This window comes from Chiloscyllium plagiosum, chromosome 22 (assembly GCF_004010195.1).
Source record: "Chiloscyllium plagiosum isolate BGI_BamShark_2017 chromosome 22, ASM401019v2, whole genome shotgun sequence".
In the NCBI taxonomy this organism is placed as follows: domain Eukaryota; kingdom Metazoa; phylum Chordata; class Chondrichthyes; order Orectolobiformes; family Hemiscylliidae; genus Chiloscyllium; species Chiloscyllium plagiosum.
In genome coordinates, this window is record NC_057731.1 from 37600297 (window position 1) to 37623006 (window position 22710).

Here is a 22710-nt window from a genome sequence, read left to right on the forward strand (position 1 = left end):
AGACTGAAGTGACTGGGCTTGTATACCCTTGAGTTTCAAAGGTTGAGAGGGGATCTGATTGAGGCGTATAAGATTATGAAATGATTGGACACTCTGGCAGTAGGAAACATGTTTCCGCTGATGGGTGAGTACCGAACCTGAGGACACAGCTTAAAAATACGGGGTAGACCATTTAGGACAGAGATGAGGAGAAACTTCTTCACCCAGAGAGTGGTGGCTGTGTGGAATGCTCTGCCCCAGAGGGCAGTGGAGGCCCACTCTCTGTATTCATTTAAGAAGGAGTTGGATAGAGCTCTCAAACATAGTGGAATCAAGGGTTATGGAGATAAGGCAGGAACAGGATACTGATTAAGGATGATCAGCCATGATTATATTGAATGGCGGTGCAGGCTCGAAGGGCTGAATGGCCTTCTCCTGCACCTATTGTCTATTGGCTTATATTTTAAGTTTAATCAAGAGACTTATCTCCAAAAACATATCATCAAGAAAGAATCCACTGTACTCACTCTGCAGCCTTTCTCTTGGACAGACTTAAAACAACGATTAACTTATCTGATTCTGTGTTGTGAACTTTGCCCAACAGTTCCTCCAAGATTAGTTGTGAATTTCACTGTTTGTTAATTTTCCCAGATGCACTCCGATGTCCAACGATACACGAATTCAAACTGTGCAGGTTCTCGCTCTCTCTTTCTCGCTCTCTCTCGCTTGCGCTCTCTCTCTCTCTCTCTCTCTCTCTCGCTCTCTCTCCCCTGCACTGTCATTACCTGGTATGGCCTCCACATCCCTAGACCCACATCACAGTGGTTGACTGTTAACTTCTTATCTTCTGCTTTGGGACCGTACAACCTCACAGAATCAACATTGACTTCAACAGTTTCCAAATCTCCTCATCCCTCCAACTTAGCACCAAAGTCTTGACCTGACCTACCTGTCCATCTTCCTCCCCACTAACCTATCACACTTATCTCCTACCTGCATTCGTCTATCGCCATCACATCTACCTTGCCCCAGCACCACCCCCACCCTATATGTCTCTCAAGTCCCTTCCCCCTTCACATTCTTGGTGAAAGGCTTTTGCCCGAAATGTTGACTGTCCTGCTACTTGGGTGCTGCCTGATCTGCTGTGCTTTTTCCAGTGCCACACTTTTCGACTGTTAACTACTTCTGGGCAATGAATGATGGCTCAGCAATAGATGAATAATAGTGAATAAAAACAAAATCTAGCTGAATGCCACATACAGGAAATTAAGTTGCATATTGAGAAGTGTTGGTTGGTTATTGTATGGAGTCCTATTTATGCATAGTCCTTTTGTGTTGGTGTCTATTCTTGTTCATTCTGCCCAGTTAATGCTTTTGTTTTTCTGTGATTGCATTCTGATGGAAGAGTGAGGTTTAACAGATTATTAATTTTAATCTAACAACTGTCATGATCTAACATGGTTCATCTGAACAGCTAAGAATCAAAGATGAAACAGCATTTTTTACCTCCTCTAAATGCAGTAAAACCAAAATGTTTTTCCAATGTAACTTTAACCAACCCAGCTAACGGTTAAATAAATTAATCAGTAATTATTTTACTCTCGCTCCAAATGCAAAACTACCAATGAAAGTTTATTATTAATTAAAATTTATTATTAAGGTAAATTATAGGAAGAATTAGTTCTTTGGAATGGCACTAAAATTGCATTTGCTGAAAATGAAATTCTAAATGCTTTGAGGTTGCTTTTATAGGGATCTTTGAGCCTCTAGAATATGTTTCATTCCTGAATGATTAATCATTTTTTAAGCATGGTCCAATAATTGTTCATATCATGGCATCATACATGAAATGCATTTCATAAAAATGTGATCCTATCTTGATATTTACGTGCACGTTTCAAATGTGATGAGCAGAAAGCAAGTTTGGAATATGGACCTTCGTTAACGTGTTTCTCTTTCTGTGCTCCCTTCCCTCTCTATCACACAAAAGCAAAGAAAATGTAAGGGCCTGTATTAAAACTTGACTGATATTGACCAGGCAGTGATCTGGATTTTTTCTGATATGCATGATGTAATGTTATATCCTTGGATGTCATTACTTACTGAGCTCACTTACTGAGCTCACCCTTCATCAGTATTATGGTTTAGAACTTCCTTGATCTGACTTGCAGTAATACACTGAAGGCATCACATCCCTGAAATTTGCTAGGACCCTCAGTTTGTGGTAGAATGTAAAAGCCAGCAGGTACAGTAGCAGCATCATAATGTCAAGGGCAAAAGTGAAGACTGCAGATACTGGAGATCAGAGTCTAGATTAGCATGGTGCTAGAAAAGCACAGCAGGTCAGGCAGCTGCCTCGGATGCTGCCTGACCTGCTGTACTTTTCCAGCACCACTTTAATCTAGGTCATAATGTCAAGGTTATCTTCATAACTGGGGAGTGACCCAAATAATCAACAAAATTTTAATGTAAAGCATGGATAACATGTACGCAAGTTTCCTTAAAATCTGGTGCAATTTAGCATAAATGATGAGCATTTCAGAGAAATTTGGGGTTTATACATTTCAGGAATACTTGGAATTAAAATTATCCACTTTGATTTTTGATTCATCAATGTTACTGTTAAAATCTGTGTAAACTTTTTGTGGATTTTTGTGAAGAATTTGTTTTGAAGTTGAAAAAACTTTCTATACTTGAGGATGTAAGGGTTTTTAAAGAATTTGACTGCATCTTTTCAGTTATTGATTCACTATGGATTCTACACACACAACTTAATTAACTGTATTGCTTTGCATTTCATTTCAATGCAAAATGTTTTTGTCAAGAGCTGGCATTAACATTTCTGAAGCTCCGTCAATGAGTTGGTATAATTCAAGTTCAAATAACTTTCATCCAACAGCCTTAATTAATGTTCATGCATAATTTCAGTTAATGTTCAAAGTCTGAAGTTGCCTGATAATTTATATTGAATCCATACTTCATGTGGACTAGCAAAAGTAGATAGAGTTTAAATATGGATTTATAATTTAGCACGGGTTAGGCTGTTATCAGCCACAGCTGTGGTCTTTGGAATTAGTGTGTTGACATATACAATACTGTACAATTTAATACAGCACAGGAACAGGCTCTGTAGTCCACCCAGCCTGCGTTTAATTCCAGCCCTTACTTAGACCCATTGCTTATTGCCCATATGCAATTTCCATTCTTCTGTTTGCAGGCCGTCCATGTGTTCAAGATATGCCTTAAATGTGTGCCTGCTTCCACTACCTCCAAAGCAGTGTGTTCCAGCAACCCACCACCCTCTGTGTGAAAGATTTGCCTTGCACTTCTCCCCTAACATTTCCATTTCTCACCTTGAACCTGTGCTCTTTTTTCTTTGTTGACCTTTCCACCATGGGGAAAAAGCCTTCGACTCTCCATCCTATCTCTACCTCACAATTTTGTAGACCTTTATCAAGTTGCCTTTCAGCCTCTGTAACTCCAGTGAAAATAATCCACATTTATTCAACCCCCCCTCATAATGAAAACTCTCCAGACCAGGCAACATCCAAGTAAACCTTTTCTGTACCCTCTCCAAAGCATCTACATCCTTCTGGTTGTGTGGTGACCAGAACTGCACACAATATTCCTAATGTTGCCTCAATATAGTTTTATACGGCTGTAACATAACTTACCAACTTTTATATTCAGTGCCCCAGCCAATGAAGGCAAGTTTGCTGTATGCTGCCTTGACCACCTTTATCTACCTGTGTTGCTATTTTCAGGGATCTGTGGATCTGTACGCCCAGATCTTCTGTATATCAATCCTCCTAAGGATTCTGTCATTTATTCCAAAATGCATCACCTCTCCTTTGTCTGAATTAAATTACATCTGCCAGTTTTCTGCCCAAACCTGCAAAGTATTTATATCCTGCTCTATCCTTTGACAAATCCTCCTCACTATTTGTAAGTCTACCAATTTTGGTGTCATTTGCAAACTTACTAATTAGTGAACCTAATTTTCACCCAAATAATTTATAAATATGAATATTAAAGATGCTTTAACTTTGGAGACTGCAATAGGATGAGGGTGAACTTGGCTAAAGTCGACTGGAAACAAAGATGGGACAGTTAACAAACAGTAAAGGACTTCCAAAGCAAATTTTGAGTACTCAGCAAAAGTATATTCCAGTGAAGAAGAAGGACTGTAACAAAAGGGGTAATTTGCTATGGGTGTCTAAGGAAATAAGGGAGGCTATCAAATTGAAAGAGAAGACATACAAAGTGGCCAAGATCAGCAGGAAACTAGAAGATTGGGAAAACTTTAAAAGGTAACAGAAAGCCACAAAAATAGATATAAAGAAAAGTAAGATAGAACATGAGAGAAAACGAGCACAGAATATAAAGACAGATAACAAAAGTTTCTATAAATATATAAAATGAAAAAACAGTGGCTAAAGTAAACGGCCCTTTAGAGGATAAGGGATAGTTAAGGGATATGATGAAATGGCCGAGGCATTGAACAGGTATTTTATATCAGTCTTCATATTGGAGGACACTAATAACATACCAGTAATTAGCGAAGAGTCAAAGGTAGGTGAGGACCTGGAAACAGTTATTACGAAAGAGATAGTGTTGGGCAAGCTAATGGAGCTAAGGATAGGCTGGCCTTGATGGAATGCCCATGGTACTAAAAGAGATGGCGGGAGGAATAGCAAGTGCATTTGTGGGAATTTTCCAAAATGTGCTGGACTCTGGAGCAGTTCCAGCAGATTGGAAAACAGCAAATGTAACAACACTGTTAAAAAAGGGGGACAGACAAATGATGGGGAATTATAGACTGCTTAGCTTAATTTCTGTAGTGGGGAAGATGCTTGAGACTATTATCAAGGAAGAAATAGAAATTATCCCGTTGGACAGACTCAGTATGGGTTCATGAAGGGCAGGTCATGCTTATCTAATCTTATGGAATTCTGTGAAGACATTACAAGAAAAGTGGACAACAGGGACTCTGTAGATGTGGAGTACCTAGATTTCCAAAAGGCCTTCGACAAAGTGCTGCTCAAGAGGCTGCTGCATTCCTGATGAAGGGCTTATTGCCAAGACGTCGATTCTCCTGCTCCTTGGATGCCGTCTGATTGGCTGGGCTTTTCCAGCACCATACTCTCAACCCAGCTATTTCCTCCCTTGCCTCCCATAATATCTTGTTATGGCCCAGGCCAGACCCCTTCAAAACATTTCAAGAAGGTAGTTCAGACCTAACTTTTCTAGTTATTTTAAACAGGTGTAGAGTGGATATTCCAGGAGAGATGCAGCTGGCCCGACCACTCTGTTTTAAACAAAACTGAATTTATTTACAGACTACTGAATGAAACATGAATAAAAGAGAATTGAGTTAAGAATAACTTAACCTATCTAAAAACCCAATCCACTCTATTGCAACTTAATGATGCTGTTCCAAATACTTGCAAAATCCCCATAAACACTCCCTTGGTTAAAAAAAAAGTTAAAATGAAACACAGGAGAGATGTCAGAGAGAGAGAGGGTGAGGATCAGCATGGACCTGCTTCTTTGGGTCCCCAGCAGTGTCGCTGGGTTCTCAGCTAATTCTAGACCAGCTTACTTAAACCAAATCAAACCAAACCCTGATGTTTATGGATAAAGACATGAGAGGTCACTCATGTCTTTCATTGTACAAATGCTTTTTAAAAAAAAATATTTAAAAGCTTTTTCAAGTAGATATTTCCAGATATATCAGAACCTCTGCCTTTATGACCTCAATGAAAAATAAACAAGGACAACATAACCTTGATAAAGGAACAGCATCATCACAATCTCATCCCCTCCCTAGGGAATTATCTACCATAATGTATTTCAAAAAACACCTGCCTGAGAGTATTCACACTCCTCTTTCTATCCTCAACATCCCTCTTTGTTGAATACTGAAGTAAAGTACTCATTAAGGATCTCACTTATTTCCTCTGGCTACACTTATAATCTCTCTCCTTTATGCTTGAGTGGGCCTACTCTTTCCCTAGTGACCCTCTTGCTTCTAATATATGCATAAATGCCTTGGGATTCTTCTTAACTCTGATGGTCAGGGCGTTTCATACCCCCTTTTAGCCTCCTGACTCCCCATTTGAGCTCCTTCCTACTTTCTCTATATTCTTCATGCACTTCATCTGTTTTTAGTTGTCTAGACCTTAGGTATGCTTCCTTTTTTGACTAAGCTAATGATTTCCCCTTTCATCTAACATTCCTGAATCATGCCATTCCTATCCTTCATTTTCACAAACATGCCTGTCCTGCTCTAGAATCAACTTGGGTTCTTAAAAGACCCTCAGATAGCCACTCCCAATCTACATTGTCCAATTCTTGCTAAATTCAGTTATTGTTAGCCTTCCTTCAGTTTTACATCTTCATCTTCACCACTCATGTCTTTATCCATAAACATCTGGAAGCTTACAGAATTATGATCACTTCCCAAAATGCACCTCCTATAAAATTTTGATCACCTGGCTCATTGCCCAATACCAGATACAGTATGGCCCCCTCTCTGGTTGGGTTATCCATGTGCGTTTTCAAAAAATTGTCCTGGACACAATGACTTCCCATCCTAAGCCCCAGTACTAAGGAAGTCCCAGTCAATATGAAGGAAGTTAAAGTCACCCATCATAACAGCCTTCTTGTTTACATATCTTTCCAGAATCTGACTGCATATATCTTCCTCTATCTTCTACTTGCAGCTGGGAGATCTGTAGTACAATCCCAGCATTGTTATTGCAACCTTCCTAATCTGAGCTCTACCTGTAATGCCTTGCTGCAGGATCTCTCCAGGTTGTCCTCCCTCAATACAGTTGAGATTATCTCTCTAACTGGTGTAGCATTTCTTCCACCTCTTTTGCTTCCTCCTCTGTCTCGTCTAAAACATTGATATCCCAGAACATTAAGCTGCTAATCCTGTCTCTCTTTCAACCATATCTCTGTGATCACAACATTACAATTAAACATTAATCCAGGGTCTACATTCATTAATCTTACCTGTTATACTCTTGCATTGAAGCAAATACAGTCCAAGCCTCCGGTTTGACTGAGCTCAGCAACCTCTCCCAGACTGGTTTTCCTCTTAGTTAGGTTTGCCGTAGCCTTAAGCTCTTACCCAGTTTCTATACTTAACTGACCTGCTGCTCTGGTTTCCACCCCCCGCCACACTTGTTTATATGGATAGCATGCATGTCATGGAACTTCTTCCAAGGTGTAAGGCAATTAAATCCTTGAACCCAGTGCTCGAAAACTTGACAGATGTAGTTGCCCCTGTCTTGTTTCCTCCCAAGCATTTTTTAAAGCAAACCTAGAGTTTTGTGTTACTGAAATCCTTCTGTGAAGAATCAAAAGAAACACCAGTGAAACATATTTTTGAGATTAATAGAAATAATTGAATTAATTTATTTATTGCAATGATTTAGAAATCAGCAAAAAACTGGAACCCAAATTTAACTATCAGTAACAGCACAGACAAAAGTTGTAGATCCAGTCTGCACATATAAGATAGCAAAATTCATACAGTATCATTCTGTATAAAAATTCCATTCCTTTCAGTTAGTATCACTTCACTGCCTAGCTTTCTTCTCTGTCTAACCAATGGAAGTAGTACATTCTGCTCCTTCTGATAGCACGTTTTGGGTATGTGATCCATTTTTATTGGATCAAACTTCAAGGGGGTTCAGAAATAGATTTGATGCAGAATGTTAAGTTGCTGAACCAGTACATAATACTCTGATTTTATTGTACTCGAGGTATTGCTTACCTATTATTGATATCTATGAACAAAAGGAAAAGAAAAATGAGTTGTTTTTACCTCTCAAGCTGTCCATATGTTGAAACAGATATATCTGTGCCTCTTTGTAATTTCCATCCTCGACAGCTCTGATATTGAGTGCTGTTGTGTCAAGTTTGTTTAATATCTTAGGACTTAAGTTTTTTTAAATAGAATTTTGACAGATCACTTGGACACAGTGCCTCTTAGAGGTTCTTCATTTAGGAGCCCTAAATTTCCAATTTTTAGTTTGAGGATATTTTTCTTTGTGACCGGTTATTTTTGTTGTAAATGGTGTATAGAAACTTCAAATTTTCCCTGTTTCATAATTGGCTGATACTAACTTGTGAAACTTATGTGGCACCTGAAATTGAATTAAAGAAAAACGGACAAATCTAAAGCACTGCGGTGTCTTTACATACTGTCATAATTAAATTTCTTAGAGGCTTTGACTTCTGGGTAGGGAGTATTGAGATGGGACATTTCTTTGCCCTGCAAATCCAAACTAGAAAAAAACTGAGCTGGAGCATTGGATCTTTCCTTCCAGGGTGGCTGGGTTCTGTGGGAATCAAATTGGAAGAATTGGCATGAGAATGAAGGATGGTCTAATAAGTGCACTAGCATTCTGTTGAAGTTTAATTAAAAAGAATAAAGCAGAAACTATCGCTTGACCCTCATGCCCTCTCATTCCCCTTCTCCCACACAATTCCCATGTACCATCCATTTGACCTCTTGCTCACTACATGCCATCCTTCCCTTTCTACCTTCATGTCCAGTTTTGCCCCACTACCAAGTTCCAATGGCCCTGTTACAGTCTCACAGTCTCTTTGCCAATTTAATGTCAACTCATCCCAACCCATGACCTCACCTACCATCCTTAGTTTTACAAACTAGTATACTCCATTCACAGACTTTAGAACCTGTGCAGAGATCAAATAAAATATTGGTCCATTGAAGAAAGTTCCAAGTGTGCATTGCAGACTTCACTATATTGAAAAACATTTCTGCTTTAAAAAATGATTCAAGTGTATATAACATTTATAAGCGAAAGGCTTATAAAACAAACATTTCATTCAAGTGCTGCAAGCATTAGAATTCATCGCTGCACATAAAACTACTCGTAGCTATTCATCAAAGTGTAAAGTAGAAGGCACCTCACTGAGAAAATGGATGCTTATGAATTCAAAGGAGCTGTCCACTACTGGGACTCCTTAGGCTTATGTCAACGTGTAAAGTGAAGTGACAAGCAATTTTTTTTTGAACTCCAGACTTTCTTTCAATGATTTAAATGGTTGGATCTTTCATTGCTTTGACAGGTGCTTTTTAATAGTTTAACACGTCAATTGATTGTTGGAATTAACTTGAGAGTTTTTAAGTTCATACAGTTTTACACAAACTTATTCTTTCTTTTAACAGTTCAAAAGGGCACCTTATCTTTGCAAAGGGCAGTTTTGCCTCTTCCAAAGTTGTCCCATGCCAAGATTTAGAGGTGCCATATCTTTGCAAAGGTCTATCTGAATGAACACATCAGGGGGAAAATAATTTTTTTTCAACGGTTCTTGAGGGTCAGTTTTGATTTTAAGGGATGACTGTCTGATTTGCAGGGGATCCTTTTTCATTCTCTCAGATTCTTTTATTAGATGATGCAGTTACATTGCCATCTATCTTTGTGTTGAAGTATGAATTAATTGAACTTTCACACATCAGAATGAGAGGAATTCATTAATATTTTCAATTATCGACCCTGTATTAAAATTGAAACCATAGCACACGAGGAAAGCATTAATTTCTGAGAGAGCACCACATTTAAATTGGCACAAGCCAACAGGCATATTTTAGCAAAATATTTTCCAGAATAGAATGGAAATTCATTGTCACATGTACTTTTGCATGAAAAATACTGTGAAAAGCTTTAAAAGTCACCCACCACAGTGCCTACATCAATGACAAGAGTAATTCATAATAAAAAAAAGTAAAATTCAGCCGAAGTTCACCACAGTTCAGTTAATGGGCTCGAGGGAAGTTGATTTAGGAATGACGAAATACCCTGAAATTGCAGCCGAGATGAGACTGCCATGTGGGTCACTGGATAATAATCTGGAACCTTTGCCAAGGAAGACCGCCATTCCAAACTGAGATTACCTGCTGCACTGCTGGAATACCTGAATGCTGAAGACAAAGAAGACGTCCATTTGAGTACAAGACTGCCATGAAGGGAGAAGACTGCCATATAGGGAGACGGCCATGCTAGGCTGAGACTGCTTTTCTCTTCCTTCAGGCACCCGGGCCTAACTACGGACCTGGAGCCTCAGCCAAGCCTGCAAGTCCAACCTGGGGGAGTCTGCCTTCTGCGCATAAAATACCATCTCACTAAACACACCTTCCAGATTGGTGTGGTCACAAAAAATACCTTTCTTTTGCATGTTCACAAAACTGGAATATTTCAACCAGGTAATTACTACCCATCTTACTGTATCTTAGATCTCAATCTCCAATTTAAATTGACAGTGTGCATTAAAACAGCATCCACTAAATTTTCATCATATAAATCCTGAACATGCGCAGTCTTAAATTAGAAATTCTGTATTTATTTGCATGTAATTCATCACCTCATTTAAAACTTCGAGCTGAGTGTCATTTTGTTGATACGTTGGGACTGTTCGCTTTTCTTTGTAGTCTCCCTTGCTTCTCCACTATGCAACCTCCTCTTTCCCTCTCTTCCCTTGTGACCTTCTTCTTTGTTTCTGACTTGAAACCTCCCTCTCTCTCCAACACACTTGCAGTATTCCCTTCTCTGAATATCTTTGCAGACTCCCCATCTTTTCCATAAACTTATAGCTACTCTCCCATCCGTCCTTTTACAGAAACATAGAAAATAGGAGCAGGAGTAGATCATTCTACCCTTCAAGCCTGCTGTGCTATTCAACATGCCTCATTCTTTCTCCTGCCCCTTTTTCAACTCTCTGAATCCGCACATCCACTTTGTGGTCTCCCAGAGACCCTCCAGCCCTTATCTCTTGCAGTTTCCTTGTTATCCCCAAGCCCACACCTCTTGAAACCTCCTCCTATTTTCACCCATCTATCACTCCTTGTAGCTTCATCCTATGTCAGTCCATCCCATATCTGTTAAAACCTTCTGATTCCATCCGTTGAGTTTGCTGTGCTATTCAATGGTTGATTTAATGATCTTCAACTCCACTTTCTTGCCCTTTCCCCATAACTAATGATTCTCTCACTGATCAAAAATTTGATTTGATTTATTGTCACATGCACTGAGATACTGAAAAGTACTGTTTTGCATGCTAACAAGATAAATCTTACCTTATATTGGTACATCAATGTAAGAGAACAGAATGCAGAACATAGTGTTACAGCTACAGAGCTGAGAGTATGCCCTCTCATCCCAGACATTCCTACAAGGGGAAACAACCTTTTCAGATCTAACATGTCAAGAAGCCTAAGAATCTTGTATATTTTAATAAGGTCACCTTTCTTGTAAATTTCAATGACTACAGGCTCAACCTATTCAACCTGTCCTCTTAAGATGATCCAACAATACCTGGGATTGGGCAAGTGAACTTTCTGTGGACTACTTCCAATGCCAGTACATCTTTCCTTGGATAAGGGGATAAGGGGACCAAAATTGTTCACCATATTCCAGCTGGTATCTTGTATAATTTTAGGAAGCCTGCCTGATATTTATGTCCCGTTCCCTTTGAAATAAAGGCCAGTATTGCATTTGCCATCCCTATTACTTGCTGAACTTGTATGCTAGATGTTTGTGATTTGTGCACAATGACACCTCTATACTGTGACTTTCTGCAGTCTTTCTCTCTTTAAATAATATTCTGCTCCTCTATTTTTCCTGAAAAAGTACATAATTTCACATTTCCCCCATTATATTCCATCTGCCAAGTTTTGCCACTTACTTGTTTATATCCCTCTAGACTATTTGAGTCATCCTCAGTATTTGCTTTCTACTCTATTATTGTCATCTGAAAGCTTGACTATAGTATGTGCATTTTCTTTATCCAATTAATATTTATAATGAATATATATTGTAAATAATAGTGACTCCTTCACTGATCACCACCAGTTTATAGGTTGTCATAAAAAAAATTCTGTTATCTATTAGTTACCTAATCCTCTAATTAGCCATGCTAATGTATTATCTCCAACACCATGGGGTCTTATCTTAAGTGGCCTAACATATGGTACCTTATTAAATTTCTTCTGAAAATCCGAACATATCGTATTCACTGGCTCCCCTTTATCTATCCCATTTGTTCCTTTCTCAAAGATTCCTAGTAAATTTATCAGGCATGGGTTCCCCTTAGTGAGGCCATGCTGTCTCTGCTTGATGATATTATGTGTTTCTAAATGCTCTGCTATTACATCCTTTATAATAGACTCTAAAATTAACATTTTCCCAATAATAGATGTTAAGCTAACTGGCCTATAGTTACCTTTTTTTTTGCCTGTGACCCTTTGAGTAGCAAGCATGGAAGAGAAACAGCCAGTAATTGGATGAGCAGCTGCTCACCATTTTCTTCCATTTGCTTTAAGACTGAATTTTCAGATAATTTTGGGGACATTGATCTGCTTACTGCCATATCTGTTTTCAGTGCTGGAATACATGAGATTCAGACCTGTTCTGACAGTTGTAAGCTGTACACTTTTGGCTTTGTGCTCACTGGAGGCAGGTGATAAGTACTGAAAAAAAGTCAGACTAGACATAGAATATTATCTATTTGTCTCCACAGACCTGCTAAGTTTCTCCAGAGAGCTCTTTTGTTTCTCATCTTATATGTTTCAATGAGATCACCTTTCATTCTTCTAAATTTCAAAAGGTCCCAACCTTTCCCTATTAAGAGCCTTCCTGAATATCTGCTGCTACGTTCTGGTTTTCTGTGTTTCATGTATATTCCTTTGTTTTGTAGCTTTCTACAGTTTATTTTTTCAATTTAAACAATATTCTATTCTTTAGTCTCCCTTCCAAAATGAACAACTTCACATTTTACCACGATACTCCATTTGCCAACTTTTTGCCCACTTACCTAATATATCAACAACTCTGTAAAGATTTGAAGGAGCATCTCATGAATAATGTGACTTCAGAGAAGAAAAATACTAAAAAGATACTTCTAGTGAATTTTTACCATTTGATTCATGATCTCAACTAAAATTAATACCTTAATTTAATTTAAACTTCTGTTTAACATTGCTGTGTATGCTTCATTTAATTGCACTTACCTGAAACTCAAACGTTTGCTTTGCAGCTGGAACAATATCTGGAGAGGAAGTACCTATAATCGCAAAAGCAAACATTAAAGAGTACAGAGATGGCTTTTCTTATGAGAAGTTCAATTTTCGCAACAATCCAAATATCACATTTTACGTATATGTTAGCAACTTTAGTTGGCCTATCAAAATACAGGTGAGTGAACTTTGAAAAGGTAGAGTTATAAATCTTCAATGTCTACTTAAACTAGATGTGAATTAATCGATTCACCCATAAATTGAGTTACCTTATCAAATAAAGCATTCTAAATACTGTAAGTTATGCTTTAACTTAGTTATTATAAAAATGGGATTTTCATCATATGTTGCAAACCTGTGAATATTCATTATACATGTCATGAAATTAATGAAGTGCAAAGTTGCAATAAAAGAATTAAGGAATTATTAAACAACAGTTTTATTCCTTCAGTTATCTTTTACTTAGAAATTAGTGCCATATCTAGTTATTCACTGCATTGACTTGTCTTATTGTGTTCCCTGTGAGTATTACTTGTGTTCAGCTGAGTTGTGAATGCAAATCCACTGTTTTGTTAGGATGAGTGGCAAGGGAACTTCTATTTGATGATATTGATAATTGCAATAATATTTGCAGAATATGGCTTTATAATTTAAAGCATTAAGTTGCTAAATGGGCATATGGACTCCTATGTCCACATTTGTACAATGTAGCTTAATTATTGGTTTGTTGCTCTGTAATACCAAATTATGACTTGAAGTAAGCTGTTTAAATGCCTGGTGGAATTGAATAAACTGAAGAATTGCCATAATTTATTAATGAGGTAACACAAGTTTGGTTACTTTGACTTGAACAAATCATAAAGCAATGCTTGAAAACAATTATATAGTTTAATATAGTGTGGAGGTTCTGTAATGTTTCAGATGACATTTTTGCTGATGCATATGAAGCCATATCTGGAATCATTTATTTATAAATTTATCACAGCAAAGGCTTGTGTCTTTTGTTGTGTGGAAAACACTAGGCAAAGGACATTGTGTTGCTAAAACAATAAATAAACGTCAGAGGCATGATGGTGAGGTGATTTTGCTCCTGGATTAATAATCTAGAAGTTTCGACAGAGAATGAGTTTCAATCCTGCCGCATCTGTTTGAGAATTTGAACTCAGTTTTCTAAATGTTTAGACATAAAAACTGTTATAAATAAGCCTGACTGAAGCTTTCAGAACACATTTTAAAAATCCGATTGGTTCACTGATCTCTTTAAGGAATGAAATTGCCTATGCTCAGTTAGTCTGGTTTATGTGCTACAATGTGGTCGACTCTTAACAGCTTGCTGAAGTGCTCGAGCCATCCATTCACTGACTAGCAATAACAAGGAAGTAAGTCAGGATGAGTGCTCATCATCATTACCTTGGGCAGAGAACTTGAGCTTGAGCAGTAAATTACCATTCACAGCCTGAGAATAATGTGTTAAAATGTATAAAATGGTACACATCTAGTGCAGGATAACTCCTGAAGTTTTATTCTGCAGGTAAATAGAACTACTGATAATCTATAACATTATCAAAAAAGTGGGACCATATTAGGCCAGACGACTGGACTGTTAACCCTAAACCCCCTTCATGATAGAACTATTATTTTCAACTTGCAAATTGTAAATTACATAACAATTTACATGCTTTGAGAGACATTAAAAAAATTACAGTATGTTGAACCATGTTAAATTGGACTTCCACTACACTTTAAAAAAATTTCAAGAATGTCTTAATTAAATCTAGTGGCCAATTAAAATCTCAAACTTACACATGGAAAATATGTACAGACATCCCAGCAGTGGTTAGGACCAGGGGCGCAAGATGTACCAGGAAATAAATAGGGCATGTTAGAAAGGCAAGGTCACGGTGATCATGGGGGACTTCAATACGCAAATGGACTGGGTGAATAATGTTGCCAATGGATCCAAAGAGAGGGAATTCATGGAATGTTTACTGGATGGCTTTTTGGAACAGCTTGTGATGGAGCCCACAAGGGAGCAGGCTATCCTGGACTTAGTGCTATGAAATGATCCAGACTTTATAAAAGATCTTAAAGTAAGGGTACACTTAGGAGTCAGCGATCATAATATGGTAGAGTTCAGTTTGCAGTTTGAAAGAGAGAAGGCAAAATCAGATGTAATGGTGTTACAGCTAAATATAGGTAATTACAAGGGCATGAGAGAGGAACTGATGAAAATCGACTGGAAGCAGAGCCTAATGAGGAAGACAGTAGAGCAACAATGGCAGGAGTTTCTGGGTGTAATTGAGGTCACAGTACGGAGGTTTATCCCCCCAAAAAAGAAAGATTACCGGGGAGGGGGGCGGTCAGGAAATGTATTATAGTAAAAGAGAGACCCTATAAAGTGGTCAAGAGCACTGAGACATCAGAAGATTGGGAAGACTACAGAAACAAAAAGAGGGTAATGAAGAGACTGGGACTGCTGCAGTAGTCCGATGTGAATGAATTTGCATAATTCTGAGACGATGCATTGGCAGTTCTACCATTATTGGCAAAGACAATAAATATGCATTTCTAAACTTCATCCATTGCAGTGATTTAGCTACCTTTCCACAATAACTTAATATTGTCATCATGGTATCATTAGTACCATCAAGTAGTTTATTTCCCAAAATGCCATTTGCTGTGATTACTATCAGTGTTTTTAGTCTTAGAAAGATGCCAGATGGTATCTCTGATGCAATGTAAAGGGGATAGGGTTATTATCAATGAAATAAACTATTGGATGATATCACCAATTTTTCATACTTTAATGCAAATTAGCTTGAAAATATATTGGCTATTTTGTATATGCAGAAATAAAAATAATTTGGGTTAGGATAATATATTAATTATATTAATATATTAGGATTATATTAATCGATACTCTTCTGACTCTGCCTGGGCAGATTTCAATTCTAAAATATTCATTTTTGTTTAACGTACTTTAGTGTTTACTCCTTGTGGAATCACGAACTTGAACACTTCACAAAGTGCCTGTTCTTTATTTGCTTATCGGAATGAGCAACGGACACAATACTGTCAATGAGTATAGTATGAGAAAAAGTCAGTGCACGAGGAGAGGTTGAGTGGCTTGGGCCTGAATTCATTGAAGTTTAGAAAAATGAGAGGTGACCTTATTGAAATGAATAAGATTCTTAGGGGACTTGACTTGGTAGATGCTGAGAGGTTTTTTTGCGTTTGTGGGACCAGGGGACATATTTCAGAATGGTCACCCCTTGAAGATAGAAATGCAGATTTTCTTCCCTCAGTGCAGAGTAAACCTGTGGATTTGTTTACTACAGAGCACTATAGAGGCTTGTGTTAAGTATCTTCAAGTCTGAGATCGATGGACTTTTAGACATAAGGGGATCGTATTTTACGGGGAAAAGACTGAAAAGTGTAATAGAGAATTACCAGATCAGCCAAGATCTCATTGAATGATGAGCAGACTTGGTGGTCTAAACGGCCTAATTCTGCATCTAAATTTCTTAGGCTTGTTTACACAATCAGCAGAGCAGTTGCGTTTTATAGGAGCATGTGTTAGACATAATGTTGTGGACTGTGTATCATTCTGACCTGCCATATTTTTAATTGGAGCTCCTTCCAATGAACCTTAGTTACACTCGTTTTTATATGACATGAAACTGAGTTGTAATTTAAGTTGCTGAAAATGTGTTGCTGGAAAAGCGCAGCAGGTCAGGCAGCATCCAAGGAATGCCTGACCTGCTGCGCTTTTCCAGCAACACATTTTCAGCTCTGATCTCCATCATCTGCAGTCCTCACTTTCTTTTTGTAATTTAAGTTGACCAAATTTCTAACAAAATGCAGAAGCTTTCCATCTTTCTCTCTCCAAGATGCTATAAATATCTTGTCATGAATGATCTGGATTTTAAGCACCCTGATTTAGTCTACAGAGAAGCTTTAACTTTTTGCTGAATTATTTTATTAGGGTTGTATATAGTGGTGAGACTGAGGTGTATTGTATCAACTTCAAATAATATGTGTTAAACTATTAAGTTGTTATCAATGCATATCCTTTATTAATATTTTTGATGACTTGAGCCTATAGGATTGCGAAAATTGGTTTATTTGACGTACTAAGAAGAAACATGAGCTTTTTTTTCATGCATTTATTTAAAAAATGGAATTTCATGACATAAGCTAACTAAGTGGGCTTAAAAAGACACGAGTTTGTGGTGATTCAGAGTTGTAGTGATTTGATATTGATTCGCAGGTCAGTTGGGGTGAAACCTGTAAAGAGATAAGATCCCCACTGAGAATCTGCACCATTCAGCAAGAACTGAAAACAGGAATAGCATCTTTCCTCTCAAAATTTTCTCAAAGAAGTTCATCCTTTCTTTTTTGCTAATATATTTATTAGCAATTTTTTTTAACTTTACAAACATATAAAATTATTGAAAAATACAATCAATAACAAATATCAGTATAATAAATAAAAAACACAAATTACAATACAACTACTGTCTACTAACTACTAACCTAGTGTATAATGCAAAACAAACTGTGGAAAGTAGACCAAAAAAAAAGAAAGAAAGGCAAAAAGCAACCACAAAATGCAGAACAGCTATGCTCGGCGAAAAGCTCCCAAACAAAGGAACGGGAGCATTGTAAATATACCCGTATTAACTCAGGAGACCCCCTCCAGGGCCCAGGACTTGACAAATCTAACCATCCTGGTTAAACAAATACCCTAGTTAAGATAACTGACAAATCTATATCTAAATAACTCAAGTAGGGCTGCTATGTCTTATAAAAATGGTCTGTTGTGTGGTGCACTATGTTTGTAAAACAGTCCAAGGGAATGTGCTCCATAATTAATTTCTGCCATCCCAGCACGCCCGGTGGGTTCTCAGACACCCAATTCATCAGAATATTCTTCCGTGCACAATATGCGAGAATATTAAATAGATTCTTCCCATGCCCGTCTAAAGATGGTAAATTTGGTAGACCTAAGAGGAGAGATATCGGGTCTACTTTGACTTTATTCCTCAACACCCTCCCTATCTCTCCCGCCACAGTGCTCCAATAAACACGGAGCCTGTGGCATGTCCAGAAGCAATGGATAAAAGTACCTACACTTATTTTACATTTTGGGCACACTGAAAGAAGTTCATTCTTAATGCTTTGGCTGCCAAGTCTGTGTTTATACAGGTGACACAATGGCTCAGGGGTTAGCACTGCTGCCTCACAGTGCCAGAGACCGGAATTCGATTCCACTCTCTGGTGACTGTGTGGAGTTTGCACTCTCCCTGTGTCTGCGTGGATTCCTCCGGGTACACCAGTTTCCTCTCTCAGTCCAAAGATATCCTGGTTAGGTGGATTGTGCAATTTAGCCAGCCAGTGTCTAGAGATGTGCAGGCTGGATGGATTAGTCATGGGAAATGCATGATTGTAAAGGGCAGGTCTGGGTGGGATGCTGTTCACAGGATTGGAGTGAACTTGATGGACCAAAAGGCCTGCTTCCACAGTGTAGAGGTTTTGAAGTATTTGGAAGTCCATCTTCGTTTATCAGTAAACGAAGTTGATATCACCTGATGAAAGAGCGTCGCTCCGAAAGCTAGTGTGCTTCCAATTAAACCTGTTGGACTATAACCTAGTGTTGTGTGATTTTTAACTATGTAGAACTTAGTTCTTCATTAAGTGTGCATGCAAATATCACCTGCAAATTGAAATCTAAGACTGAGGGTGAATTGGTTTTGAGTTTGCATTGAAGGCAGTCTCAGCTGAAGTTTCCCTCCCTTTCTCTGTAGAATATTTCCACACATACAGCTAATTAACTGCACGTGAAGTGCAGTATTGCAGGAAGGAAAATGGAGAAGAGAGCTGGTGCAATGACGGCACTGTTTATCCCATTGTTGAGGACAGATAGCAGTGACCTCATGACTGTGGCTAAAGATATTGGTAGTTCAGTTTGCATAGATGTTTTGTAAACAATTGAAGTATTAACTGTGTTATAAACTTGAAGTTCTAATACAAGTAAATTATGGAGAATAATAATAGACTCATTGTTTTGAAATATAAAGGACTGTGGGGATCAATGCAAATGTTTGTTATTTTTTAAAAGCTCAATAGAAAAGGATAGCTATTTTAGCTTGTTCCTTGTGACATTCTTTGTGACTGATCAGTTTGTATTTACAAGAGAAACTAATTTGAAATTGTCTCAATTTAGTCAAATGTAATGTTCAATTTTCTTTGCTGGAAATAACTTGCAGGAGAACAGGTGTGCAGAAATAATGATGTAGCTCAGCACACAGATGTGAAACATGTAGTAAATTGTAAAGAATCTTGGAATGAGTCCATCTTTAAAATAAAGACAATTTATTGCATGAGATTCTACTTGCTGGACCAGAAACCAAACTGTGTAATGAAATTTTGCTAGCTTAGCTATCAACATCAGAGGTATCCTTTGAAATCATTCACCAATCATAGTTGAGGTCAGTTGTATTTTCAACAGTACCTTGTATTTTTAAGTAACACCTATAATTTGAGTTATCCCAAGCTGTTATAAAGTAAACTTTCACACTGAGCTCCATTATGTAATATTTGGACAGACGTCCAATGGCTGACTCAGGTAGCTTTTAAGGAGCAACTTAAAGGAGAAGGCTAGATAAAATGGCAGAGGGCTTTCAGGAGGGAATTTCAAAGCTTAGGGTCTTGGCAGCTGAAGGGGGCAAATGCTAATGGTGAAATGTTTAAATTTTTGTATGGTTGTGAGGTCAGATTTAGAGAATATTTTGGAGGATTGTGGTAATAAAGAAGATGGTACAGATAGAAAGAATGAAGCCATGGAGGAATTTGAAAGCATTGACCAGAATAGCAATGTATCTTAATCTGGAGCCACTGTTGATCAACAGGCATAGATATGATGGATAATGGGGCTTGGTATGGGACAAGGCATGGACAGGGACTGCAGGGTTTGAATTGTCTAATTGACAGTTTTATATGACATTGCTTAATGTATTTTTTTGAAATCATTTTTAAACGACTGGGAAAGACAGACATTTATAGTATCATATAATTCATGGCGATATTTTTAAATCTTTTGATTTGGAACATTGCCTTTTTAAACAAGTTATTGTTGTATACGTCTCCTTGAATATGAACAAAGAGGTGTGCTTGACCAAAAACCTGACTTTGTAGAAATCATTGGTTATGGATTGTATGAACAAAATTGTGAATATCTTCAGGGAATCATGGAAACTTACACCATAAAAAGAGGCCATTTGGCTCTTATGCCTGTACTAACTCCGTGAAAGAGCAGTCTGCTTGCCCAGATCCCCTTTTTGGTCCAAGATCCTGTGTGTTCTTCATCCTCAATTACCTGTTCAATTCCCCATTAAAGTCATTCATGAAATATGCAATCAGTCTCTTTTAGAAGTAGAGCATTTCAAATCCCAACAATTCTTGAGTGAAGAAAAAGTTTGCCTCACCTGTCCTTTTGGATCCTTCTGTGATTTTGAATCCATTACCTCTTGTTAATGTTCCACTTACTTTCAGGATATTTTTCCTCTTTGTCCTATCAATATTTTTCATCATATTGAAAACTTCGTGTCTTAATCTGTCTCCCAAGGAGAAAAGTCCTAACATTTTCAATCTCTAATCGTTGATAACATCCTTATATATCTCTTCTTTATCCTTTTTATGCCCTTACATCTCACTTTTAAGTGTGGTGCCTGGATTTTATTGTTAAAACTCTACATGAGACCTATCAGTCATTTTATAAAAAGCTTTTTTTTAATTAACTCATGCCTTCAGTGTAGATGTGAGTGGAAGGTAAATGTAGAAAGATTTTGAGATAATTGGTTTGCCTTATAGATTAACACAGTTGTTTCCATTTACGAATATGGGAACTTAATCCTCAGCATAAATGATGAAAAGCTGATATAATGGACAAATGAATGCAGAAAAGCATGGGAATAGGAGTAGCTCATTCAACCTGTTGAGCCTGCTCTGCCATTCAATGACGACATCATTGATCATCTCCTGCAAGATGATTTTCATTATCATCTTAACTTACATTATCTCCATATCCCTTGATGTCAACAGTCTCTAGAAGTCTGTTAATTCTGAATTAAGCAATATGTCATGAATACGCTCAATGATTGATCTTGCACATTCCTAGGATTCACCACCTTCTGAGTTAAAACATTCCTCCTTTTCTCAGAATAAAGGTTATGCCATTTAAGACTGAATTTATGCCCCTGGTTCTAGATTCACCAGCCAGGGGAAGCATTTGCATCTATCCACTCATGGACTGTTAGAATTTTCAGAGTTTCACTGCAATAACCTCTCATTCTTGGAGTCTCTAGACAGCATAAGACAATCCTTCATCCCAGGAATTTGTCTGGTGAATCTTCATTGCACTCCCTCAATGACCAATGTCCTTTCTTAGATAAGGATACCAAATAGCACATAATAACTAGATACAATCTCTAGGCTTTAATAATTAGGCTTTAATACCATAGCAAGGCATCTTCTATATTCAAATCTTCTTGCGATAAATGTCATACCTTTTGCTATCCTAATTGTTTGCAGCACTTGTATGTTAGCTTTTAGTGATTCATCAACAAGAACACTCAGGTTCTTTTGGATAGCAGTACTTCCCAATCTCTCATCATTTAAGAAATGTTCTGTCTTTGTTTATTTTTCTCTCAAAGTAGATAACTTTAAACTTATTCATACTGTATTACATCTCCCATGTTCTTGCCCATTCTCAACCTGCCCAAGTTCCTCTGACGTTTCCATGCATTCTCCTCACAACTGAAATTCTTATTCCTTTTTTTTATCATCAGAAAATTTGGAAATGTTGTTATTAACCAGAAATAATGTCATCTGGGACTTGAATTTGACCTTCAGCATAGACATTATAAGTCTCTAAGGGAAACTAATATTCCTAGACCAGCCAGCCAACTCCTCATAAATCAGCTGGAGTAGATTTTGGGGCCGCTTGTTTCCTGTTATACATTTAGTCATGCATGACAACAGTATATCTTCTATTCAGTCTTCAGTCTTGTAGTGCCAGTGTTGATCACTGACATATTCATTTTCACTTCCTGGATAAATTATACTGATTTTTTTTATAAAGAGCTGAACAGTATTTTGTAATCCAGCAAACTGCACTTAATGAGTTTTTATTAGAGTTTCGAACACCAAGTTACTTATTTACTCTCAGAATTGACATAATTAAATTGAACATATTTTATAGAGCAATTGACTTCGTTCCATATATTTTAACCTAGTCTATAGCAAGGTACATGAATCTAATGCTGATATTTTTGTCTCAATTTAATGAAGTTAAGTTGAGACTTCATGCCATGAATAGCTAAATAAACCGTGAGCTTAGTTATTTCTACTTAGTTGGTATCTAAGTACATACATAATTTAAACAGCAGTTTCCAATCTGATTTTATAAATTACAATGTTCATTACATTACATTTTACACTTTAAATGTAAAGTACAATCACTTTTTGTGAAAATGTGCAAATCATGTTTATATTATGCCTGTTTGGTTTTGTTAGTTACTGGATTGGCTTAATAGAAGAGAGAGACCAGAATAGCCTAAAATAAAGCAAAACTGTGGATGCTGAAGACCTGACACTGTAGTGATTGGAAGCAGGTG

At 37.6% G+C, this 22710-nt stretch overlaps 1 protein-coding gene across 2 annotated transcripts in view; it reads left to right on the plus strand.

Moving 5' to 3' along the window:
• Nucleotides 1-22710, plus strand: part of atrnl1b (attractin-like 1b) — a 944158-nt gene that overhangs the window by 433458 nt on the left and 487990 nt on the right. For both annotated transcript variants that reach the window (XM_043712811.1, XM_043712812.1), the window contains exon 24: nucleotides 13054-13211. In XM_043712811.1, coding sequence (XP_043568746.1) covers nucleotides 13054-13211 — 158 coding nt within the window. The remainder of the gene's footprint in view (nucleotides 1-13053; nucleotides 13212-22710) is intronic.